The sequence below is a fragment of the Pygocentrus nattereri genome, chromosome 3, assembly GCF_015220715.1.
Source record: "Pygocentrus nattereri isolate fPygNat1 chromosome 3, fPygNat1.pri, whole genome shotgun sequence".
Classification (NCBI taxonomy): domain Eukaryota; kingdom Metazoa; phylum Chordata; class Actinopteri; order Characiformes; family Serrasalmidae; genus Pygocentrus; species Pygocentrus nattereri.
The window spans coordinates 15,544,139-15,571,738 of NC_051213.1; the positions used below are offsets into that span (position 1 = coordinate 15,544,139).

The 27,600-nt window shown below is 38.6% G+C and overlaps 1 protein-coding gene across 2 annotated transcripts in view; it reads left to right on the plus strand.

The window, feature by feature from the left end:
* The window catches only part of osbpl3b (oxysterol binding protein-like 3b), a 77,350-nt gene that overhangs the window by 18,768 nt on the left and 30,982 nt on the right, over positions 1–27,600 (plus strand). For both annotated transcript variants that reach the window (XM_017721090.2, XM_017721091.2), the window contains exons 3-5: positions 15,222–15,479; positions 20,724–20,840; positions 24,786–24,839. In XM_017721090.2, coding sequence (XP_017576579.1) covers positions 15,384–15,479; positions 20,724–20,840; positions 24,786–24,839 — 267 coding nt within the window. In that variant the 5' untranslated portion in view covers positions 15,222–15,383. The remainder of the gene's footprint in view (positions 1–15,221; positions 15,480–20,723; positions 20,841–24,785; positions 24,840–27,600) is intronic.

Below are 27,600 nucleotides of genomic sequence, written 5' to 3' on the forward strand. Positions count from 1 at the left end.
CCTAATGATTACACTTCATTTTAATAAACAATGACAAATGCAAGCAGACACTCTTCAAATGTCAGTTTTGTAAATAAATTAAATAGTAATTGTGATTATGTTAATAACACAATATTAATTACTTTTGTGGTATTATTATTGTTATTAATACTATTGCTGTTGTTGTTGTTGTTACTATTATTTTTTGTAATTGTTATTATTATTAAATTCAACATTTAATTGGTAATTGCAGACAATTGTAAGATATGACAAAACAGATCAGGTGTGGCTGTAAATCTGCCTGCAAGACTAACTTCTAACTCACTTCCAGCACTATGTTTAGAAATATTGCCTAATTCCAGCGTGATCAGAACATGTAGCATATAATACTAATGCTTTCCAGTCATTGAAACACCTGTGAACAACTTTGTATTAAATAAGTAAATAATATTTTGTGGTAATATAAAAGGGTGCCTTTTGCCCCCTGTCTGTGGGGGACTTCTTCCCCAAGTATCTAACTTTATATTTTCATTTTGAAAAAAAACTTTCTTTTATTTTCTATAAACAGAGTATCTCAGACAATTAAACTTGATACATGGTTAATAATATCAAATAAGAATATCCTACATTAGAATAAATATGTACATTTGTCTTTGTAACCTCTCCAGCAGCATTAGGGCTGGGCAGTATGACAATTTGTTATTGTGATAAACTATGTTACAATATGTCACTGTGCGCTTCACTGAACATGTCATGGATATTGTCTGTACCTCCTAACTGCCCGATTGATGACCAAGTGAGCCCTGTGAGTCCAGTTTAATTGGATTTAATGCATCACATTTTGTAAAATGTTGAAAACAAATCACTGTATTGATAGTTTCGGTGGTATTTTAAAATAAATGTGGCACTACATTGTGTTGTCTAACTTATCAAAGAAAAAAAAAATCTTATTTCTTAAAATATCATGATATTAGATTTTTGCCATATCACCCACCTCTTGGCAGCACTCGACCCCCCCAGCACTCAGCCCTGCTCAGAGGAACAGCAGGGAACTGTGCAGGAGGTTCCTAGTATAAGAATCCTCTGCAGTTCTGTGTCTGATGACCCATTGAAAATTTTCCTCCTCACTTCCATTAGACCAGTACTGTATAACGAATCACAAGCCGTTTGCAAGCCTTTTCTGGCTTCAATACCTGTAAAATCACTCTCTGTGGGCTGGTTCCAGTGACTCATAACAGATCAAGAAAGAAGTCCTGAGGCAGTGTGGTGGATTTGGTTGTGTTGCTAGTGATGTTTCTGCTGCATAGAACAGATACGATGTGGTTTTGCCCTTAGGCTCAGTCTACTGCTGCATGACAGTGGAGTTTCCCACACTACGCTAGCATGTTTGTGTAAGCCTCTTTAAACTGGGCTTTCTCAATGGAGAATTATGAAGGGATTTCCTCACGCAGTCGTTTAAAAGCTCATTAAGAGGCAGCAAGCTACACAGCTTTGTCTGCATGGCCATGGGGAGCTGTACTGATGAGTGCCAATCTCTCTCTCTCTTTCTCTCTCTCTCTCTCACTCTCTCTCTCTCTCGTCTATCTCATCATTGAGATGTAGATGTTCTCTTCATTACAGAGAAACACAGGGCAATCATGAATATTTCATCTCTTGTGCTATCTCTCTAAATAACAGCAGGCATAGGCATATGTTGAGTTTATACAGTTCCACTGACAAAGGCTGTTTCAGGTCAAGCGGCTCTTCCTAACAGGTTATGAAGGGGGCATGTATGCACAAGTGGATGCATTGCTTTTTAGAACCATATAAGCTGTAGGTACAGTCTTGTCAAGAACAAAAAGAACTTTGCCATTAGAAGTAGTGGAATAAACACATGACCTGTGTTTACAGGGCCAGACAGCACACAAGACAAAGACTATTTATACTGATTTACAATACAAGTGCAGAATGCAAAAAACAAAGTTCACTATTGTGCACACTAATGTACGCTTTATTTCCATGTGATATGGCATAATTTTGGCCAAACTTGTTGTACTTTGGTTAAACAACAAGGCTACAATTTGTCAGAACACTCATCTACAGTATAAGTGTGCTCCTGGTCAGGACTACAAATCTCTGGTATTGTGCTTGGTATTGTGCTCATTTGCTGAATGACATATGTGTAACACTGTGGCCTTATTATAATGCAGAGTCAAATATTGCGATACCCATTAACCAACTTGCAGCCTCAGCTCCAGGTCTGTCAGGATAGAAATGTGCCTGCTACCATTAAAATAAACTCTCTTTTATCTTCAGCTGAATTCCTATGCTGACACTGCTGTTTACACCAGAGCCTGGCTGAGATGACAGTTTTATCATTGATACTGATTTAAAGGAGCTAAAAATTCCAGTAACTGATAGTATAGACTGTAGTTTCAGTCAAACAGTGCTTTACTGACTGATATGATTATCTGTTGTCAAGTATGATGTTCGGTTGTTCTTTGAAATATTATCACATTCCTGAATGCAATTTTCCAGTATAACTTTTAAAGATGCATCATTAGGATTTCAACTGAAGCAGAACAATCCATGGAAGCTTAATAAATGATATATCGGTTAGGCCCTAGTTTATGGATTCTAAACATTGTTGTCTGAGAATTGTAGGACTTGAGTCTATAGTTGTTGTTATTGTTCTCAGATACAGATTTCTTTTCACACAAGAGAAGCCTTGTCAAGTTGCCAGACAGTTTTCTCAATGCAGTGAACTCTTCTGTGGCTGTCTGGAAAAGTGAATGGTTATGTGCCACAGTTTAACACTGTCCAAAACTATGATGATTTTAAACCAGTGTTTCACATACTGCACTGCATTAAATCCAATTAATAAAGACTAATTATGTTCTCTTTAGAATAAAACGTGCAGTTGGTCAGTGGTCTTTAAATACTGATGTATTGACAACATCCATGATCTTCTCAGAAAAGCATATTATGATGTAGTTTATCACAGTAGTGATACAATATCGTCATATTACCCACTTCTAATAGTATGACAGAAATCACATAAGCAAGTTTATTTGAAATTACTAGACCTGGTTTGAGGCAAATTTGAGATAAACCGTTGGCTACAAACTTCTGTTGCTCGTTAGCTACATTAGCCCCATAGATTCAGTACCAAACTAAGAAACAAGCTTCAGATACTAATCATGTCTCGGCTGATCAACTGTGTTTGGGGTAAGGGCAAAATTGTGTAAATCAGATTTTTGACCGAACCATTGCTTTAAATCACTCTGATCACTGTGCACTGGTCAGAAAAGGTATTTTAAGCCCTGACCATCCTCCATGTCCTCCTCCTCTGGAGAAGTGTTGGCAGGAGAACTGCAGCATTCACCCCTCAAACACTGTCTTCTCAGTAAACACGGCTGCGGCTCAGTGGGTCTCACTTCGGATGCTGTAATTGACAGAGGGCAGCGATGTGACTCACACCCGGGGCATGATGAGAAGGCTCTGGTGGCCAGCAGATGCTGTAGGCACTTCAGTTGTTTTTTTCCTGGAACACTGATCCAGCGTCAGCTGTCCCTACTGTATTATCATTAAAGAAAAAGTAAGACTCAGCAAAGTGACCTTCTGCAAACACCTTCACTCCACAGGCCATGTTTTCTTAAGGTGTAGAGGCAAACTGGGTGAACTCTCAATAACACTGACAATTCCTTCCTGTCGGAGAAGTGAATTGGGGAGCACAGAGCTCAGATTCGGTGGAGCAAAGGACACACTGTGTCTCTGTTTTTTTATAAAGGTGTGGCAAGCAGGTGCAAAAAAGCCAACACAGCAATTACTGTTCAGCCAGCAGTTCAGCATTGGTGGCTGTTTGCTCCACGTGTGTAGCAGCTCATTCTTCAAGACCATCATGCAGTGACAAGGGGCCCAGGGTCTGTATGTAGGTTGCACAATGAAATTAGATCAGTTTTGACAGATAATTTCTTTAAAAACTTTGTCATTGGACAGATGTTTAGAATTGATAGATATTTTAATTCCCAGTGCACAGAATGTGCTCCATAAAGACATAGTTTCATGAGTTTGGTGCAGAGGAACTTCAGTGGCCTGAACAGAGCCCTGACCTCAACGTCACCGAACACCTTTGGGATGAATTAGAATAAAGTGCGAGCCAGTCCTTCTTGTCAAACATCAATATCTGACCTTGCAAATGCTCTTTTGAATGAATGGGCACAAATTCCCATGGGCACACTCCAACATCTTATGTAAACTCAGAAGAGTGCAAAGCCTTCCCAAAATCACACAGTACTGAAAAATATCACTGAAAAATACTGTACAGTGCTAAAAGAATTCATGTTTAAGGCAATTGTAGCACCGCATGTGCTACCCCGGGCTCAAGGAGGACACTGGAGCAGGATTCAATGCTGGAGCAACCATATCTTTATTATCCCACAAAATAAACAAAGTAAGCACAACCAAACAACCAAAACTATGCTGGCCACTTTTCAGTGGCTCAAGCTGGCTTTTGCAGTCTCTGACTTCAGATTTTCACCTCCTCAGTCTGTTTTTGCTGCTGCTCTTCCCTCACTCTCTCTGTTCCCTCTCAGCTCTTTTTAAAGGCACTCACGCTGCCAGCCACCTGAGCCAAGAGGGAACGAGAGCTCGCCGCTCCGCCTCCTCGTTATCGCCCCCAGCTGGCAACTTGGCCGCCTGGGTCGAACGTAGCAGCCTCGCTGCTTAACAGGGGTCAGGCCCGGGGGCGGAGCTCGGGACTTGCTCTTTCCTTTGGTGCCTCTCATATCCATCACCAGCGTTGTCCTCCTCCTCCCGCCATCGCTTCCATGACTCGTGTCCATCCAGGGAGCTCGGCCTTTACGCCCGAGCTCCACACCTGTGGCTCTCCCCGGCGTCTTCGCTGAGGTTCATCACTGCTGAGTGTTCGGGCCCCACCTTCCTGCCGGCTCTCTTAGCCATCATCATCAGGGCCCAGGGGGCAGGGGCGTGCCACAGCAATGTTAAGTTTTATTGTCCTGTAGAAGAGTTTTATATTTGTATTATTTAAGACGGTGTGTTTATATAGTAAATCATATTTACAGATTCTGACACTGATTTTAAAGTTTACCTTCTTAAAGTCAATAAGAAATCAAAAGTGACTTTTTTTACCTTGTTATTTCATGTTCCTGGCTACAGTATGATTAAGTATAACTCATCATGCCTTACCATTTAAAGAACAAAATGCATGTTTTCCTGTAATCTTTGACAGAAGTGCACCTACTTTTGCCTGCATCTAAAACATCCTGTGAGTTTTGATGACATGACCCCTCACCATTGGGCAGTAAAAATAATAATAACCAATAATGCCATGTTTCAACTCCCAATCTCTCCATCTCCACCTGTCATTGATTTCTGTTGACTTTAGAATCAGTTTTGGGATCAGTGTGTGAGGAATTTAATGAATGAATTGTGTGATAAAAGTGCTGATATTCTGGACCCAAACAATACAACCAGTGAAAGAAAAAGTAACATGTAAATGTATGTTTGCTTTAAACACCTCACACCTGTAATCTAATTTCCACCAAGCAATAATAGCATAGTTATGTTAACAGACGGCAGCTGTTGACTGTCTGATTGTATCTACTTCACTGTTCACTGTTAACACCTTATGCTTGCAGGCCGTGCAGACCGTGAGATCAGCTTTTACAGCAGTTAGAGTAACTTAACTAACAAAACTGCTGATCGTCAAGGACACCCCCCATGCCCTGTTTGTGCACACTCCCCTTAGCACAGTGTGTTTTCCTTTGTGATATTGGCAATTACTGCAGCCTGCCCCTACATCCCTTTGACTATCCAGTCTGTTTTTTGTAGAACCTGTAGCAGTAAGAGCTGATGAGCAGCTGCACTTTCTCTTCTGCTTTTGCATTTAGCTCTAGATAATTGCTCTGTTCCTTTGCTATATTGTCCTAATCAGTTCTTTAATCTTTGTGTAGGATATACAGGATGGGATATACTCTTACTTTCATTGGATGACAGTAATGAAAACCGAATTCATCCTCTGAAAATCAAGTGATCTTCATGTTCTGTATCATGTGAATCCTGAGTTTACATGTTGAAAATAATGGCATTGAATTAATTAAATTAAATTAAAACTAATAAATCCATCCCAAAGAAGGTTTTTTGTCCACTTATATACCTGTAGCAAAGTATGCTATATCATTGTCATTAACCACCTAATCCAGATAGGGTCGTGGAATCAGATGCCCGAACCACCTCAGCTGGCTGCTCTCAATGCAGAGGAGTAGCGGCTCTACTCCGAGCTCCTCCCGGATGGCCGAGCTCCTCACCCTATCAAATAGAGTGTAGCCCGCCACCCTGCGAAGTATTCCGCCACTTGTATTTGCGATCTCATTTTTTCCGTCATTACCCACAGCTCATGACCATAGGTGAGGGTCGGATGTAGACCGACTGGTTAACAGAGAGCGTTGCCTTATGGCTCAGATCCCTCTTCACCACTACAGTCCGGTACAGTGACCGCATTACTGCTGCTGCCTGTCCCAGCCTGTGGCTGATCTCACGATCCCTCTTCCCATCACTCGTGAACAAGTCCCCAAGATACTTAAACTCCTTCAGCTGGGGCAAGTTGGGAAGCGATGTCAGTTCTGCCCTCAAAAGAAGGACTGTAAAATACATACTGTGTGTTGCATGTGTAAGAAATATATCTGCAAAGGCTGTGCACTTGCATACTGCCCTACATGTGCTAATTAGTTGAATGGGTTATGTTATTTTTCATATTTTTGTATTGCATATTGTCTTAAATTGTTCACTGGAGGAAAAAAAAATACTCCTTTTTGTATATTTTTTTCTTTTCCTAAGCTATAGAAATTCAAGTGAAGAGGGAAAACTCAGGTATTCACACATTTTGTGGTGAATGACAATATGCAAGATGAAATTTGGTGTTTAAAATTCAATTAAGCTGCTTATATGTGGGGTTTAGTGAAGACGGGTCATTTTGACCCGGAGGACACAGGGTGCATACAGAAAATGAGGACAACAGGAGGGTTAACAACAGAAAATAACGCAGTTAATCTTGATTGTCTACAGAAAATAATGTGATTAATCATGATTCCTTATACAAAGTAGTGTAATACATTTTTTGTCAATATGATTTTTTTTTAAATTGACAATCCTCTTTTTGTACAGTTTGATCGTTTGATATTATTATGCCTTAGTTATAGAAGTTAATATTGTTTTTATACTGTCGTGTATGTCTATAAGTATACTTTGCTTTGTTGTTCTTGTATCATGTGGTTTTATTTCTCTGATTGTTCAGGAAGTCTGCATTGCTAATATTTTGTAAGATTTAGGTTGATATAGGCTAAGTGCAGTGGTCACACATTGCAAAATGAAAAATATCTATTAATATAATTAACATAATGTTTATTCATTTCTCACTCCAGCTTTAGCCTAGTTGAAATATACTCTGTAGACTTTAAATGATGTATGATTTTCTCCACTTTAGAGCTGTATTTGTCACAAAAAACATATATTGGTCTTTATTCAGTGTAATGAAGTACTGAGTAAAGTGTGTAATATGATCTTTCATCAGTAGATGAGTATGTGTTGCTGGGTTGGACCCCTTGCTTTGACACAGGCTCTTTGACCTCCCTCTTATCTTCCGGAACATTCTAACAGCTCCTCTACGGCTCATCCAGCCACCGCCGCTGTTTGGTCACGGCTTTGTACTGGATATTTTTAGCCTAGTTTGCATGGTGCTTTGCTTTCAAAAGAAACAAGCCCTACCTGCCGGCTGTGACGGACGGAGAGATTGAATTACAGAGTGGCAGACGCAAAGAAAGCTGCCACGCACCCAACCTGAGCCTGTAATTACATCAGTGTCTGCGTGTGAAGGCGTTGTGAGGGGTGCGGCGCCTATGGAGCTTGACCCCCACTCTGTTGAATCTCTGTTTAACCTTTAATTGATGTTCACCACCTCAGTGCTTTCATTTAGTTGGAACTGCAAGAAAATGCAACTATTCCAGTTGGATTTGATGGATGTAAATGAGCTTCAGAATGTTCCTATAAATGCAGGCCGTTTTCGGCATTTTGATGATTATATGAATTATGTGAGTGAGGTTGCAGGGTCACTTCAGCATTGCTTTTGCATCAAGGATCTGGGGGCAGACCGTTTTCTCCATTTTGGTGCACTAATGCGCACTAATCTCTGCTACTGTATGGATTTTATGGGAACCCATTTTCTTGTACTGGAAAGTAGAAATTGCTTTGTGAGCACACACTAGTGAGAGTAACGCTCTATACTTATTTGTGTGAATGTATAATTTATAGCTTGTGTTGGGGACCCAAAGATGAGTCTTGCCTTGAATTGCCTTGAGCCTCTATAAATCTTTCATCATCGCCGGCTGTTAGTGAGATCTAACTTCGTCTGGCGTTACACTTAATCCCTGGAGTGGTTCAGCATTCTTACAACAGTTTCCTGTAGGAGTCATTCCTCACATTCAGAGTTAGAAATCCATTTCAGACGGTTCTGAATAATAGTATTAGCACAGCTCGAGACTAAGGTCATCTGATTCACCCAGTGTTTAGTACTTATGAGTTTTCTGTGCTGCTTCAATTTAAAGTCTTTTCAGTGCTCTTCTACAAATGTTCAAAAATCAGAAACAGCAGCCTTTAACTGTCTTCATTTTAATCTCTCAAAACATGACTCAGGGCCAGGAAGGCTTCAGGCTTCAAATAAATACCATAAATACCTCATCGGTGTTACATGGGTGTGTACCATCTGTAGACTGTGCGTAATTGTGTGTACATGTGTGTTTGTTTTTGTACATTTTCAGGACATTTGATGGTTTGTGTAGGAAAACCAGAGAGAAATCTTCAAAAAACCTACATATTTATTATTTTTCTGTTTTATTTAAATTAAATTAAGAAACTTCTTATAAATCATTCCAATACACACACACACACACACACACACACTCACCGGCCACTTTATTAGGTACACCGTTCAGTTGCTTGTTAACACAAAAAGTGTAAAAACATTTATGCAAGACATTTATGATAAAGTATAAGTACATATTTACATATTTATTTATTTTTAAATATTTCTCTGACTTTTGTCTTTTAACCCTGTGTGAAGTAATTTGAGTTGCATTATATATATAAAGTACTGTACAAATAGAGCTTATTGTTATTTTTCTTTCTGTTGTGATCAGATTCACTTACCATATAAGCAAAGTTTGTAGTTCTACAAATACAGTAGTCTATCTGTTTGTTAATCCCAGTCAGGGTAGTTTGTTACCCCCCACTTTATCAATGGTCAGGAACCAACAGCTAACAGTTTCACGGTGAATAGAACGATAGCAATGCTTCAAAATTACCTGGAAAACTCTTGACACATTTAAGTCAAGAATGTTTTTTCCTTCTTCTGTAAAGTTTTGAAGGTATAAGTTTTTTGGGGGACAGTGACGATAAATATGATATATACAATACATATAGGACATATTATTATTGCTTACTTATTATTACTATCATATAGATACTTATATATAATATACATAAGACATATGTATGACCCCACATTCTGACATCCAAACTTGTGTATGTGTGTGTGTGTGTGTGTGTGTGTGTGTGTGTGTGTGTGTGTGTGTGTGTGAAGAAGCAGTTTGATCAGTGGAAAGTGAATGAATAAATGATTGGCCGAGCACAAAGAGGCAGCTGCTTTCCGCTGGCTTCTAAAGAGGCGCTTGCTGAGGTGGGGAGTCTAGAGCTACTGAGTGTCGTTTACACACAACCTGGAGTGTCTGTTTACTGGAGAAGCTCAGTCTAAAAGAGGCCTCACGCTGCTGCTGTAATTAGCCTGATCGCAGATTGCTCTGTGTGTGGTGGGAAGCCGTGGATCTGCCATTGCTTTGAGAGGAATTGAAACAATCGCTGCCATGCTGACTGCCATAGATGAAAGGCAACCTGCCACTACACTCTGGAAAAGCAAATGAACCTCAGAAGAAAATGTCCGTTGGCTGACTGCATAACTAAACACCATGCTCTAATCCCAGCATTGCCTCATTTGCTGTTTAAAGGAAAACTCTAGCATTTTTTCAACTTAATATCAGTCTGCCACATCTGCAGTGTATGATCAGTTACCATGATCAGTCATTTCCCTGTAAAAGAACAAAAATTCTGTTAACTCACTTATAGTAGAGTCAATGGGTAAGTCAATGGGAAGATGTTTTAAAAATGTTCTGCTCTTTTAATAAGTACAAGGAAGCACATCAACATTACTGTCCACTGTAATCAACCATATGCTAGCTGGCAGATGAGGTTGAAAATGCTGGAATATATCTAACATATTAGCTAGTCTCACATGAAGGAGAATTCTGGCAATTTTTTTAAAATATGTGCATAACCAAGTGGTTAATATGTAGTAAAGTCAGAGTGATCTGATGATGAAATGCTCTCTTCTAGAGAAAGCTATTCACAGTGTTGCTGAGAGGAACAAGATGTCCAAAGTATTTAATACTTCTCTCTGGAAGCTACATAACAGAAGGCTGTTAAATGGTTATGAACATGCTGACTGATGTCTAATACACTGTTTTTGAATCACACAGTTTTGAAATAAGATTTAGGCATCAAAACATATTTTACAATAAATGCAGCTTTGAGAGGTGCCCACAAGGCACTGTAGAGCAAAATAGTCCCAAAAACTTTTCACATTTACCATTATTTTGACATTATATATAGAAACTCGCTCACTGGTCGTTTTGGAGAGCAAATAAAATGGTCACATTTGTGTTCTAGACATCATGACCTATCAAGAAATCTGAGTTGGTACACCTCTTATTAATTGGTACAATTACAGATCACTCTGAATCATTTTGTTTACATCTCAATGACTGATTTATACAAGATAATTGAAAAATCAGTGGAATTCCCCTAAACTGCAAGCCTTTATTGTTCTGGATTAAATTTACTTGAGGAGAACCAGTAATTGAATTATTGCCTGGAGAGTTGTGAGACATATTCAATTTCATTTATTAAAATTCATGACCTTGAGATGTAACACAGAAAATGTACATAAATAATGTTAATATCTTGATATCAAACAGTGCACTACCTCTTGTGTTTTCATGTGTTTTTTAACACCATCATAATACTGTGCCATACCATCATCCGTTGCCTTCTCCTGTGTGTCTGTGTGTATGGAACGGTTGATAACTGTTGTAGAAATAAGACTGAATAGAGTGGAATGAAGGTTATTACAGGTAGCCATACGGTGAGACTGTGAGGTCATGCTGGGTTAATTATGTTCAGTGTTTGGCTACACATCATTCACAGTACTTCCTTTATCCCTGTCCGTCAGCTTTTGTGTGCAGCATAGAGCGGCCGTGTGACTGAACAAACAGAGTGGTCAGGGCTGCAGCAGTGAAAGGGCAGGAGGGCTGTGAGAATGAATGAATTTGGTTCTTGTATGATTAGAACTAATGTAATGTTTTAGAATTATGATTTCTAGTATGTAATCTGAATTTGATGTGTAGATTTTAATTGCATTTTATAAGCAGTTTTTCTCTGTTCTCTGCTTGCATTAAAACTAGATGTAGCAGGCATCATAGTAGTATAGCATAGCATAGTAGTTGGGGCTGATCAATGTGAAAAGTTTGTGGCTGATACCAATTTTAAAGAGCCAAAAACTTAGATAACTGATAATATCAGATGGTGTCATTTTATATTTATACATTTAGATTGTAATTTCACGCTGCAGTGGTTTTGTTAAACCATGCTTTTCTGACTGATGTGATTGTCAGTTCTCAAATAAAGAACAGAAACTCACAGTCTTAAATAATATAAATACTATAGCTACCTGGAATTCTTTGTGGGTGGTTTCTGTTTATTATATTTTACCTTTCTTTTTAAAAGGGTGTGTGTTATGTTGTTCTCATGCTAAAGGTTAGATATGTCTACATTTTATGTATTTTGTCATTCCAATCGGTGCTATTACAAAAAATTAGGTGGCAATATATTTGTATATATTTTATACTGATAAAACTGAGGACTGTCAATATCACCAGTATTACCAGTCATCTAATATATTGTCCAGACTCTACTCTGTAGACACTGAATCTGTAGGGAATAAATTCAAACAAAATAAAATGTGATATTCCAATTCCTGATTATGCCAACTCATTAATCATTGCTTTAGTGTTACACTCTTTAGTGTTACTCTCTAAACCCTATGCACTGTACCAAATGGAAAGTATAAGAGAAAACCCAGTAGTTCTTTTCAGTAATCTATTTATAGAGAAATAGTCAATCAATCACAGTAAATTTCATTTGAATGGCATATCACTTTCCCAGCTTTTCAACAAGGCATAGTCATGCTTGTTTCATGAACAGCTGATGCGACCTAGAAACAGTCTAGAATCTCAAAGAATTGAAAAATTGTAAGTTTACAGAACTATTCCTGAATAAAAATCAAGTCTGGCTTGTTTAGGTGATTTTGGGACTGAGCATGGGAATTGTTATTCAGTTATTCAGATAGAACATACACATGCAAAATACGTACAAGGACAGGCATAAATAATCTAAATTAAGGAAATATATGTTCTAATTGCATTATGCGTAATTAACTTTGCTAAGAGTAATTCAATCAACAAAAAATGTCAGTAACCATAATGTGATCACAAGAATTTATATTGTAAATCACTGCAGTACTTCATTATAGGAAACATCAGATTACTGGAACCTGTTTGCAGCTGTTTCTCAGCTGCAGTCATAACTATTAAAATTACAAAAGCTTTGCTATGTCAAATCCTCTGAACCCAAACTATTTCAGTTTTAATTTTGATCAGAGCCTGGACAGTGCGGTCTGCAGAGGTGATGATGATGAAGGCAGTTTTGCATTGTGTTCCGATTTGTATGGACACTTGTGTTGCTTGTGGTGTCTCAGGTGTGCTGGCCTGGTGTGAGTGTAGTGATTGGAGGGTGAAGACTAATGAGAAAACATACAGCCGTGTTAGTGTGAGGTGACTCATCCATTGCTTCCACACAGAAATTAAGTGGTGGTGCCCAGTGGGTTGCAGAACTCCTAATCTAATTAACCTTGCAGCAGAGAGAGAACAGAGGAAACGTGAGTGAGGGTGAGTGTGTCTAGGGGATGGGTCTGTGTTGCAATAAATGAGGGAATGTGTTGGGGGCTGTCGTAACAAGTCCTCAGACAAACACTTAGAGAAGCTTGGAGTGCACTTGCCAGGTTCATTTCAATTCCAGAATTTTTATTTTGGTGCCGATATCCGGTGCAGAGACCAAAATGATACTGAGGCAAAGATTTGAAGATGTGCCTGTGCCTTCAAATGGTAAATAATTCAGATAAATAACAAAATTAATTGAGCATATCTAATTCAGCATGTTTTATGAGAAAGATACCAGCACATATATATTTAGGTTTGATCATTTATGTGTAAATTGATTCTACAGAGCTCTGTGTCCCGCACAGATTGGTTTGACTCAGATAAATTAAAGTTCTCAAACAGAGTTTTTCAGTTCCTGCTGCTCCAGTCCTCTGACAGAATAAACCCCAAATATCATAACCGCTAGAACTTACCGCTGTTTGCTTCAGATAAAAAGATAATTCATTTTAAGCATCAGTGATTGCACAACACAATGCTAATACGTGCTGCGTTGTGTTAAAGGAATGCAATAAATATTCACAATTTTCCTGTTACTCCAGTCATAGACGATCAGCTAAGATATGTTAACAGACTTTGCTTCTTTGGTTTAGCGCTGGAGCTACGAGGCTAATGTTACGAACAAACAGTAGAAGTGAATAGTCACCCAAATCTTTTTTCATAAATACATCCCCAAAACCTCTGTCAACCAGCTCAAACCAGACCCAGGTCTTCATTAAGGTCACCAAACTTGTTGAATGTTGGTTAAGACACTGTATAATTTCTTTTAAATTCAGAAAATAAATAAAACTTCAATTTAGCCAAACACAACAGGTGTTTGCACCAAAATTCAAGTTCACATCATGTCCATGCATGTCATGCAGACATATGGATGCTACAGTATGTTTGTCAAATCAAGTCAAAGGTTATTTATGTAGAGCTTTTAACAACAGGCACTGAGCAGGAGAAGAAACCTTGAAAGGGACAAAGACTCAAAAGGGGAACCCATCCTCCTCTGGTCAACAGATAGCAAACCATCACACTATGTACAGAGAGTAAGGTCTGACCATCAAAAAGAGAAAAAGCAGCTGAAGCAATGGCTATGATTAAATAGTCATCAGGAGGGTTGGTGGCATGCAGGTGAGGTTTGCATGGCATGTTTCAACAGGAAGCTCCATGGTGGTCTAACTGGTCCAGAAGGCTGGTACCCAATCAAGGCAGAAAAAGCAACAGCATCAGACTGCACTTGACGAGAACTTGGTCTGCTCAGCAAAGAAACACACAGTTAGTTCTGTTAAGAGAGACTGATTATAGTATGCAGTGTTAAAAGAGTGCAGCAGAGACTCTGGCAGGTCAAGCTACTACAGCCTAACTAAGAGGGAGAGCAAGAGGGTAACACACAGGTGACAGTATTTTCTGTTTCCTTTTTATAAATATCTCTTACTGTTGATTTTTTTCTAACTGAAGATATTTGTTTACAATAGAAACAATAGAAATCACAAATCTGAGCTAGCATCCGAATCCCTGTGTGGTAATCCATGTTGTGACCTAATTCACATTCACAAGTCTATGTGACCTTAATGAAGCCCTGGGTGTGGTTTGAGCAGATTGAGGAAAGGTTTGGGGACATATGGAAAAAAAATTGTGTGACTATTGATTTCTAGTGTTTGTTAGCGTTGTTAGCCTCCACACACACACACACACACACGTTTTCTAAGACGCTTCTCCCTCAGGGTTGCAGGGGTTGCTGGAGCCTATCCCACCTGTCATCGGGCGGAATGTTAGCTTCCAGTGCTAAACTAAAGAAGTGAAATTTTGATGCAGAACATGTCTTGGCAAATTTACTACATCTGATGTAAGTGAAAACTTAAGTAATTTAATTTTCACCAAACCATTCCTGTAAGTAAATGTTGAGAGGGAGGGGGAGAGAGTGAAAATAGTAAAGGTCATGGTTCAAAAGGTCATGTGAAAGAGTGTGAGTCCACAGAGAAAACAATCAGTGCTTTGACCTTGCTGTATAGGAAATGTACAGAATCCAGAGCAGTGATTCATTGTCTGCTGAGTAAAATCCATCTCTTTTCTCCTCCCCTCTCTGTCTGTCCATAGTGTTGCACCTGTACGATGCCAGTGCTTCTGCAGTGAGCAGAGCCGCATGGAGATCCGCAGCTGAGACTCCTGACCCTCTCTCTTTTTCCTCCCCCCCCTCTGTCCTCCTTCCCCTTTTCCCTCTCCCCCCCACCTCTCACCCTCTGTTTGTTGATGTGAGGGATGAGCTCAGAGGAGAAGAGCTCCACCATGTCCCAGAAGATTTCCTCTCCATCCCGCAGCAACAGCAGCTCCTCCTCCAAACATGACAGCCGGCAGGTAAGTGTCAGTGTGTTTATGCGTGTTTCTGAGGGTCAAGGTCCTTGTTTTGGTGTTTGACCACCTTTCCCTTTCTAGAACTGCAACAGGCCCAAGGTCAGTTCTGAGCTGATCTTTTTAATGAAAGTGAAAAGAACAGTTTCTTAGAAGTAACCTAGCTTTAACCCCTTAAATCTCAAGGGATTTATCTATGGACTGTATTGTGAACGTGGACCACAGTTTAGTTCATCACTATCATAACAAGCATGTTTGGAATCAGCCAAGATCGCAACCTACAGATTTTTGCTCCAATCAAGTAAACTTGACAGGTCAGTTTGTTATCTTTATTTTGGCAGATGTATGTTGCAGTTAGGATGTAAATAATGTAAGCCAGGAAGGTACACTCATCATGTATTTAAATTGAACTTGCTGATAAATAGGCAATGCATTTTTCTTTTACAGTATTAAAGTTTGGCCCATTAAAGAGAAAGTCATTTTAATTATGTTGCAATTAATAAATAATACTGGCATTAGTGTATTTCATGTGTTCACTTAGCCCACACAGTGTGAGCTTCAGAATAAAAAGGATAATAAAAATCAGACAGAAACTCATCTATTGGTCAGTTAAATAATACTAAAAAGTAATGGTGCATCTTTACTTTGTAGATAAATTAAACACAGATATTATTGTAGTTACCAACTAATATGTAGCATTGAGTAAGACGTCTTACTGGATAAGCCTGCAGTTTCAGGAGTTAAGGTGAGAGCACTGAGAACAACTTAGTCCATAGATACCGTGTTTATTCTCCAGTATGAATGCATGGTAAATGTTTTGTGTGTGTAGACAGCAGATAAGCACTTTTTATCCGACCTAATTCTCCAGCTGTGCTGTGCTGACTGCGCTGTGTTAACATCAGTTTTCAAAGCCTTCAGTAATGAGACTTTGGGGTGTTTCTCCAGAGAAAGTTTTACTTTAAAGAGCTAAGTCGCTAAAGAGCTAAGTCACTAAGTCGCTCTATCAAATCAGATCACAGATGCCAAAAACCAAAACATGTTCATGAAGAACTCTTTGGGCCAGCAATGGTGGATTGGGTGCATTTTGTGACGGTGGACAAACTCCTGGCTTCAGATAGCAAAAACAGATTTCTCAAACTAGCTCATTTTTTTCAGGCCAGAAAGCTTATCTAAAATCTGCCCAATTACACTTACGCTTCTGAACCACTGGATTAATCACCGGCATTCAGAGGGCAGTGTGGGAAATATGGTGAGAAATATTATCATCCACTACTGACTGAATATCATAGACAAAATGCAATATTCATATTTTCATGTTTCTCAGTAAACTTGTGGTTTTAACAAAATGTGAGATACTGTATTCAGGGAAGTTAATCTATTATAATCTATTTACATCTGCCCCAAAAATACAGAAAACCCAACAAAATGTTTGACATTTTGTATCTGCATTTTAAATTTTTTCTTTTTGACTGATTATCAATATGTGTGCATATGTGTACATAATTGCTCTGTGTGCTCAGGAGCGGGTGTGTCCTTCTCAGCTGGACAGGCTGTCCTGAATATGCAATGGTAATCTCTAAGCTCATGGCCTGGTCACATTATAAAGCTCATTACTCCTGAGCACACGCACGTTTCACCTGTCACATGATTGACATCGGACTCTACGCCAGCGTCATGGAATTATGCCAGTCATGATCAAATCTTCACCTCAAACATGATAGTAATTTCACCCAGTCAGCCACTGACCATCACAGCTTAATATGGAGGAAGTGAAATTACTTTAGTCAAATCTGATCCTCCACAGTCAAAGCAACACTGAAATTAGGGTCCAACCGATATGAACATTTCACCTACAACGATACCAATTTTAAGCCAGAAACTATAAACTCTAACAAATAATAAAATCAGTCAATATAGTTTTAAATAAAAAGTTAAAAATTAAACAACCTCTAAGACTTTTAGTTAACAGTCGTAGTGTCAATTTGCCAAATATGCATGTCAACCTCAAATAATATAAATAGTAAATATATAAACAAGCTACTTATAAATAACAACATAACCTTGTTTTTAGGTTTTTTTTAATAAAAAAGACAAAATCAGACAAAGTAGGTCTAAGGTGATAAGCAATTTTGAAAAATCGATAAATCAGGTCAAAATAATCTATAATATAGATTTTTCATGCTTTAAAACTTATAGTATTTCACAGTTACATATTGAGTACATCTAGTACTGTTTCTTTTTGTGCCAGGGGGACAAAAAAGCTGTAAAAAAACCTTTTCACACCAAGTTTAAAAAACAACCAAAACAACAACAACAACAACAAAAACACATCAAGTCTTGAAAGTGCACACGTTAGCACTAATGTTGTCTTTCACATCAGTGCTCATTGTTGCTCTAGTTGTTGGTGAAGCAGTGCCTCATCCTCCACTACACACACATAGCCCTGCTTCAGAGCTTCAGCTCCTGTATGAGCTGCTGAACATTTTTTTAGCAGAATGGGCAGTTAACAAACGCCTGCAAGTTTGAGTCTTATTGGCTAAAGGAAAAACAAGAACTTTATCATCATTTCTGCTCCAAGAATCCAATTCTTCTCTTTCTGTGTCTTGCATGCTAGTGTTAAAAAACAGAGCACATGGCTTGATGTGAAGGTTTCAGTGTGTTAAATTTGTAAAAATGTACTCCAATTGGTCAATTGGGTGAACCAATATGCTACAGCGCCACCCTGAGGAAGGCCAGTGCTGCATCTCTTGTTAGTTAAGAACACCAAAGAAAAAAAGCTTATAATTTTGTGGGTGAAGCAGGTAAACAGTGACCTTTTGGATTTGTATTTGACCATCTATTTTCGGTATAACATAATAATAGGTTTTTTAAGGACCCCCCCAATCAAAATGTTTTGATTTTGAAACATTGAGGGGGTATAAGATATTAATTAGGAGGTCTTGGACCTGCATTTTGCACCTTGAGTAAGGCTTATTATTCAGTAACTACAGGGACATCAATGCAAACATGCTGAGCTGTTCTTAGGTTATAGAAGTGTGTAATGAATCTTTGGGCCTCTTAGCAGGTCTTGGCCATTTAAAGGGTTAAGCATAAACAAAACTCCATGTGGGCTGTAAAGCAGTGATTCATACTATTGTTTTCTTTTTATTGGACCTTTACCATTTACTTTAGAAAATGATCTATTGTATTTTCTGCTGTTATTTTATGCCAAAAAGCAAACCCAAATGTTTGTACTTTCCTGCTAATATGTGACATTACATAGAAATTTAGTGTGAGTTTAGCAAGCTTATAGCTTTAAGTCATTGTAATTTAATTTGACTGTATTGGTATGTATCATTATTTTACCCCAAATAATACCACAGCACTGTGGAGATTGTATCTCATACTTTAATATCTGGATGTATTTGGCATTTCAGTGTAATTTAGTTAAACTGTCTCTGAACTTACCATCATGTTACTCAAAATAATTTTTGATACCTTCTAAAATGCTTTCGACACTTTTTCCAAACAATAAAAGAGCTAGTAGTGGACTAGTAGTAGTGAAAATGATTCTCAGTGGTGGATGTCATTAGGAATCTAATACTCTAATAATAAGAGTAGACCACCTTGACTGAAGGAGTGGTGGAATGGTGGTGGTGTCCAAATTTTGGAGGTTCAACAGCCTCTCTAAAACACTCTTAAGTGATTAAAGTAAATGGAAATGTAGGTTTAATATGAGTATACATGGATGGATGGATGGATCAGAGAAAAGACAAAAAGGACACTATCCTCTCATATTTGTCCTTGCCCCACTTTCCCCTGCTCCGCATGCAGCGGATGGTGACGTCAACAGCCACTACGCATTGCTAACTTGAGTCTGTAAAAAGTCTGCTCACTCTGTTGTTATAAAGATTTGTTTTATAGACTACAACTGTAAAGCATGTACTATACCTATCTAATTAATCACAGGTCTCCTGAACTGCTATATGTAAGACATACTACAAAATCATGGTGATTTACCTTTAGAATTATTATTATTTGTGTTTTGCCATATACTCACCGGCCACTTTATTACTATTTTTTGCCATATACTACACCTTGCTAGTAAAAGGTTGGACCCCCTTTTGAGTTACAGACTTACTAACCATGCCACGTTCAAAGTCACTTAAATCACCTTTCTTCCCCATTCTGATGCTTGGTTTGCACTTCAGCAAGTTGCCTTGACCACCTCTACATGCCTAAATGCATTGAGTTGCGGCCATATGATTGGCTGATTAGCTATTTGTGTTAACAAGCAACTGAACTGAACTGAACTGTACCTAATAAAGTGGCCAGTGAGTGTATTGTTTTAATGTAATCACAAACATTTGATCTATTCTCCTGGGTCGTGGGAGTGCTGGAGCCTATCCCAGTGCTCACTGGGCAGAAGGCAGGAAACACCCTGGACAGATCACCAGTCCATCACAGGGCACCCACACAAACATAAATCACAGGGCACCCTACAACGAGACCAAAACTGAAGTTGTAAAATCACTATGTTAAACGTGTAAGGCGGCTGTAACGTGTTGCGTGGACATCCTTTACCAAAGGATCTTATTTCACCATAACAGCGCATTTTGTCGCGGATTAGTGGCAGCAATGTCTTAGTAAATGAGAGCCTTCTAGATCACTTCCATTTGATTTATTAATTAAAGATATTGGAATTAAATTCATTATGGATCATTACAAATATTTTGCTTTAAACCTACCAAGTCCTCAGACAGTAAGAAAATAGAAATCCTGTATAGAAAAAAAAGATGCATCAAGATGCATTGATAATCGTTGTATAATTGCATCGCAGCTCTCTGAATCGTAATCGAATTGAATCGTGAGGTACCTAAAGATTCCCACCCCTACTCAATATAATAATAATTCATATCAAATTACATATCAAATTATGTTTTTGCCATGGCTGGCAAAAATCATGACTTCTAAGTGCATCAGAAGTGATTCAGCTAGATCAGTTCTCTTTATGTTGGCTGTATTGTATTACTTCTGAGGGCAGAATACCATTCAGATTGTTAACTGTGTACTCTTTACCAGAAAGGTGCAAATATGCAGCAAGTGGCAAGTGAATGTTTTTTTTTTTACTACATTTTGTGAAAATTTGTGACAATTTTATCTTTTGTCTTTTGCATTTTTAAATTCTCATTTAATTGCCTTTTGCGAATGGTTTTACCTTTTGTGAATGTGAATGGACAGTGTGTAATTGTGTGCTCTGTGTGTGTACAGGACAGCTGGGAGATTGTGGAGGGGCTGCGTGGGGGCCTAGGAAACGTTCAGGAGCCTGATAAGCAGGAGGGCTTCATGCTGAAGAGGAGAAAATGGCCAATGAAGGGCTGGCACAAGGTGAGTGGGTGTCTAAGATAGTGATAGATGGTATATTAAAAGATCAGTACTGTCAGGACTTTGTTATACTTTTAGTACTTTCAATTCAACTTCCAATACATTTCAGTTCTGTATTTAAATAGGCCAGCCCTATGTTGCTGTATGGTATATTCTCTGCCAATAAACAAATCATATTGCGCATTTGACTCAGGTGGGCAGAGACACATTTGCAGTAACATATGACTTGACAATATTTTTAGAAACAGTCAACATAAGCCACAGATGGTGCTTTTCCTGCTTCAACAGACATGATATAATCAATCAGCTAATTAACAAGACAAGTTGAAGCAGGTGTATCGGAACAGAAAACTATGCAGGAGAGGGGGTCTCCAGGACCAAGATGATGAATATTAGGCTATATTCTATGATCTCATGTTACTATTCATCTTCCCTTCAGAACATAATGAGGGAGGTCATGTTTAAATTATTTGCCCCTTTTTGCTTTATTTAACATTTTTATTAAAAAAAAGATTATATTTAAAAATTGTGTATGTTTAAGCTTAATGAGTAAAGCTGTAAATCTGGGTATCATGACAAATCGAGTGAGAAAGCCCCTGAGGCCCTTTGAAAAATAAGGTGTGAAATCCCCCACTGAACTCCTGCACTGCTTCTAACAGTCCTACAGCCTTACTGAAACAACAGCCCCCACACAGGGGATTTTAGCTTATTGAACTACCTGATGAAAGATTGTCCTGAGCCCTGCCGGCTCAGTTTACTCACACACACACACACTCCCATGTCATCACCGCCTTTCTCCATGTCTGTAAAAGCACTTTCATATATGTTATCACAGACTGCTCAGCATCTGATGCATTAGCTGATCACACACAACCTCACACAGACCTACAGTAATGCAAAGGCCAGAGGTCATTCTTTCATTTATTCAAGTTCAAGTCAAAACAGAATACTTAAACAGCCTGTACGTATTCAAGTTTTACTGTCACCGTGACAAAAAAGCAGGAAACACATATTTAAAGAAAATTATTAACAGCTTTCAACACTAAGTGTAATATTAAATCTAAGTATGTCATTTGTCCACTGTTTACCTTTGGGCATCCTACTATCATTTTAATTCTGCCGTCCTTTAAGTCTTAAAACGAGAGTTACAGCTGTGTCCTTCCTACAAACGCTGTTCACAAAGCTGCCACTCACATTATGTTCCCCTTCAAAGAGAACATAAAGAGGTTTCCAAAACCGTAATTGAAAAAATGATTAAAAGATTTTGAGAAAGTGGGACTCCTAACAACTGTGCAAGACTTGGTACACCACCAAAACCATCAGATAAACAGTTTGTTTGAGAAAGAGGAGAAAATCAAGCTCTTAATTCAGATCTGAAAAAAGAAACAGTGTTTCTGTCCATCCTTCCACTGTGAGAAGAAAATGCAGCACTATGAGTCTGAAATCCGTCAAGAAGCCCTTACTGAGAAAAGGAAATAGAAAAAAATGAACTAGAATTCTAAAACTAGACATCAGAGATGTGCAATAAGTTTTTATGGACAGAGTCTAAATTTGTATTTGAGATTACTTAAGACGCAGCCAACTTTGGAGACTGAGCTCTGGAGGTATGGAAAAAATATCAGATTTATTTGAAAAGCTTAAAAGCAAGACTCCCAAAAAGAACATAATCCATAATAAAGCTAGAGTGCACACACAAAATACTGAAAAATGTAATATTATATTTATTTGTTGAGACTTGTGTAAAATTTCAGTATTTGTCCTGTGCTTTTCTCCTGATGCAGAAAAATTACTTGTACTGAACAGCCGTTCTGACTGGAAATTGAGTAATAAAAGGTGGTCTCTGAGTTTTGCACAGTATATAGCATTACATGTTGTACATTTTGCATCAAACTGCATTTAAAACCCAGACCAAATTATGTTTACAGTGGGGCAAAAAAGTATTTAGTCAGCCACTGATTGTGCAGGTTCTCCTACTTAGAAAAATGAGAGAGGTCTGTAATTTATCATAAAATCCAGGAAATCACATTATAGGATTTTTAAAGAATTTATTTGTAAATTATGGTGGAAAATATCAAACATTTCCTGCAAGTCTTCACCAGGTTTGCACACACTGTAGCTGGTAGTTTTGCCCATTCCTCCTGCAGATCTCCTCTAGAGCAGTGATGTTTTGGGGCTGTTGCTAGGCAACATGAACTCCCTCCACAAATTTTCTATGGGTTTGAGGTCTGGAGACTGATTAGGCCACTCCAGGACCTTGAAATGTCCTTTACGGAGCCACTCCTTTCGTTGCCCGAGTGGTGTGTTTGGGATCATTGTCATGCTGGAAGACCCAGCCACGTTCCATCTTCAATGCTCTCACTGATGGAAGGAGGTTTTGGCTTAAAATCTCACGATACATGGCCCCGTTCATTCTTCCCTTAACATGGATCAGTCGTCTTGTCCCCTTTGCAGAAAAACAGCTCCAAAGCATGATGTTTCCATCCCCATTCAAACACGACGAGTTGAGTTTTTACCAAAAAGTTCCATTTTGATTTCATCTGACCGCATGATATTCTCCCAATCCTCTTCTGGATCATTCATATGCTCTCTGGCAAACTTCAGATGGGCCTGGACATGTACTGGCTTAAGCAGGGGGACACGCCTGGCACTGCAGGATTTGAGTCCCTCTCGGCGTAGTGTGTTACTGATGGTAGCCTTTGTTACTTTAGTCCCAGCTCTCTGCAGGTCATTCATCAGGTCCCTCCATGTAGTTCTTGGATTTTTGTTCACCGTTCTCATGATCATTTTGACCCCATGGGATGAAATCTTGCATGGGGCTCCAGATCGAGGGAGATTATCAATGGTCTTGTATGTCTTCCATTTTCTTACAATTGCTCCCACAGTTGATTTATTTACACCAACCTGCTTGCCTGTTGTAGATTCACTCTTCCGAGCCTGGTGCAGGTCTACAATTTTCTTCCTGGTGTCCTTCGACAGCTCTATGGTCTTGGCCGTGGTTGAGTTTGGAGTCTGACTGTTTGAGGCTGTGGACAGGTGTCTTTTATACAGATAACGAGGTCAAACAGGTGCCATTAATACAAGTAATGAGTGGAGGACAGAAGAGCTTCTTAAAGAAGAAGTTACAGGTCTGTGAGAGCCAGAAATCTTGCTTGTTTGTGGGTGACCAAATAATTATTTTCCACCATAATTTACAAATAAATTCTTTAAAAATCAGACAATGTGATTTCCTGGATATTGTCTCTCATAGTTGAAGTGTACCTATGATGAAAATTACAGACCTCTCTCATTTTTCTAAGTAGGAGAACTTGCACAATCAGTAGGTGACTAAATACTTTTTTGCCCCACTGTATTTCTCTTCACTTGAATAGTCTGTATATAGAGCAGGAGACTGTTTGATGCTATAGCAATCTTGGAATATGATCAGAATTAAAAACATCTGCTTGGATCAAATGAATACATTTTCATGGATTTATGGGTAATTATGATTAACTCGTGTTTGTAGCCTGTGTCAAACCTGACTAGAGAATTTGGTTCCCTGTTGCTAGGAAATCAAGTGCTAACACATTTATTTCCATTTTCTCACCTTTAACCAAGCAGAAAAAGAGAGATAGAGAGAGAGGGGGCGAGAGAGAGAAACTGTAAGATAAGTCTCGGGCTGTAATCCAAGCCTTCAGAGTAAAATAAAGATAGAGCTTGTGAGGGAGATGCAGACACACAAAAGAAGAGATAGAGAGATGGAAAGTCAGATGGTGAAGGAGAGAGAAAAGAATGCACTGATGTGGGAGATAGAAACAGCTTCTCATGCATCAACAGCATCTTACAAACCCAAGAGAGCCCATCTTTTAAGACTCCCTATCTGACCCCGACTTCATTCATCTCTCCTTCTCCCCCTCTTTCTTTCTTTGCCACACTCGCTTACTTACTCTCTCTCTCTGGTTTTGTCTGCAGAGATACTTCTTCTTGGACAGGGGGATTCTGAAGTATGCCAAGTGTTCAGCTGATGTGAGTATAAAGGGCATTCGTTACTCATGAGTCAGGCTCCCTGTCCATCATCCTCAGCAGCCCCTGCACTCATACATAAACTCAGTCACTCTCTTGTTCCCCATTATGAGCCTGTGGTTCTGCTTCTCCTTCTTAGACTTCATGTGATCACTCACCTAACATCCTGTTGGCATCACATTCAGAAACTTTGTCCATATAAACTGATGAAAATCTTCCCTGAGAGTAGACAGGACATGTGCATGTCCATACTGACAGGGCTTAATTTGTGCTGGAACAAACCGGCACCTCCCAGACTTAATTCAGCACATATTTTAGTTTATGTGGCAACTATCTTCCATACTGAATATGTTCATTCAACACTCTGCTGTGATTGTTCAGCCCTTGAAAGACCTTCATACTGCAAAGCTAAACCACTAGCTTGTGAGCAGTAGTGCCCCAAGTGATTGTTGTACCACATATCCAAATCACATATTTTGTGAGTTCAAAATTTTTACCTAGATCCACTAGTCAGTCATTCTACCACCGCTGCCTTGAAACATTAGCAGCTTTTTCTCACTTACAAGAGAACAATTAATGTTTAAGAGCCTTTTTAACATTTTAGTTGTAAAATCAAACGTAAAGGGGAAAAGTCACATTGAGCTGGTTTCTTTTTTGTTTCCGGGACCTTTCCCCACCCACTTGACTGTGTTGGATTCGTCACTATTCAGTGTTTCTGCACCTCATCATTTACAAATCATGCCCTACACATCGGTCATAGTAATGTATATCAGCATGTGGAACTTGAGTTTTCTGTGTTCTACTGTGTTTTTTGTCACTATGTAAAAGAAGCACGATGCTGCCTTTAAAGTTGGATGCACTGGCTGAAAAGTATTTCCCTATTCATTAGCCTCCTTGCTCAAAATGGAAGTTTGTGACCCAAGCAAAATACAAATCTACAGATTTTCTGTGCTGTTAGATTGCATTCTTTACATATTGAAATACGTTATTATTATTATTGGTGGAGAGTCAATTAAAAGGTTTAAATAATTACTAAAAGACAGAGAGAGAATGTGTTGTGTGCAGCTTTTGATTGCTGTCACATCTGACCGCAGCCTGCTCATAGGAATTGGACTAGTGAGTTGGAGGCATCTGCAGTAAGCTCACGTCTTTGTTTTAGTGCAAAGTGATGTACCGCTGATTTGTGACAGCTTCTCATTTCATTCTTAGGTATTAAAATAGTCTTCAAAAATATTGCTAACTGGACAGTGGTTGATGGGCTTGCCTACAGCATAATAAGTCCTTTTCTTTCAGTGATAATTAACCCTAAGAAATCTCAAATGTGTTTTCACTTTGTTATATAATTACTTTTATATAATTATATCATCACATAATTAATCACATGGGTAAGTAATGAATTAGATAAAAAGCCAGAAAACACTGGCAAGACAAACATAAACATTCTAATATTGGCAGTTGTCCTCATAAGTCAAATGAACTAGAGTGAATGAGGGAAAAGAACATTCTGAACTCTTACAGCAATTAAACAAAGGTATGACACACCAGCCAAACATTTGGACTTGTTTGTATTTGTTCCTATTTGTCCCTGTGGTGCACTCTGGCTTTTATTTGATTAACATTCTGAATTGACTGATTCTGCACTTCTGACCATTTGTTTTGATGTTAAAAATGACAAACATAGCAGAAATATAAGCAAAAGCGAAAAGAATGTAGACACAACAGTAACTTTTTCATTAAATACTAATCATAAAATATTTTCTCCTCTGCTTATGAACATAACTTAAGTGTGGATTGAATGTTAAGAATTGGTGCTTTTGGCAGAATATTTGTTATTGTAATTGTTGTTGTAAGAAGAGGCCTTTTGATGCATATACAGTGCTACTTGAAAGTTTGTGAATCCATTATTATTGTGTAAATTGTTACATAAGTGTGATGTAAAATATGATCAGATCTTTGTTTAACTCATAACAGCAGACAATGTGAACCCAGTTAAGCCCTTAAAACACCTGGGCCTGCCAGTGGGCCCAAAGTTTCATTACACACTTCTGTAACCTAAGAATAGTCAAATCAGTTTGCATTAAAGTCACTGTAGCTACTGAATAAGCCTTGGTATGTAAACAGCCCAGGATTGGTTAAAGAATTAACATGAAAGTGTATAGTGTTTCATTAATTTATTGAACTAAGTAATCTAACTTTTAATGTCTTTCTTGGCAAGAGTTTGTGAACCTCTGCTTTCAGTAACTAGCGTAACCCTGTTGAGCAGCAAAGACGTCAGCCAACGATTCTTGTAAACATTGATCAGCCCTGAACATTGACTTAGAGGAATCTTGGCCCATTCCTCATTACAGAGCAGCTTTCTTTTGGTGGGCTTTCTTGTATGAGCAACACACTTTAGATTGTACTTCAACATTTCTGTTATATTGAGGTCTGGACTTTGACTAGGCCATTCCAAAATGCAATATTTCTTAGGATCACTTTCTTCAATAAATTGATGGAAAATTATGTAATTGTTTGTGTTATGTGTTGTATTGGGTTCTCTCTGTCTATTGTTATGATGTAAATTGAGATATTATATATTTAATTATATTTATGTAAAAGTTCACAAAAGGCTGAAGTGTTCACAAATTTTTAAGCAGCACTGTACGTCATGTGAGACCTTCATGGTCTTTAAGCTTAATGGAATAATGGTAAGGCCAGTCAGTCTGAGTAGAAATTGGCTCAAATCCCACAAATCCACTCTGACTCTGAAACTCTATACACATCT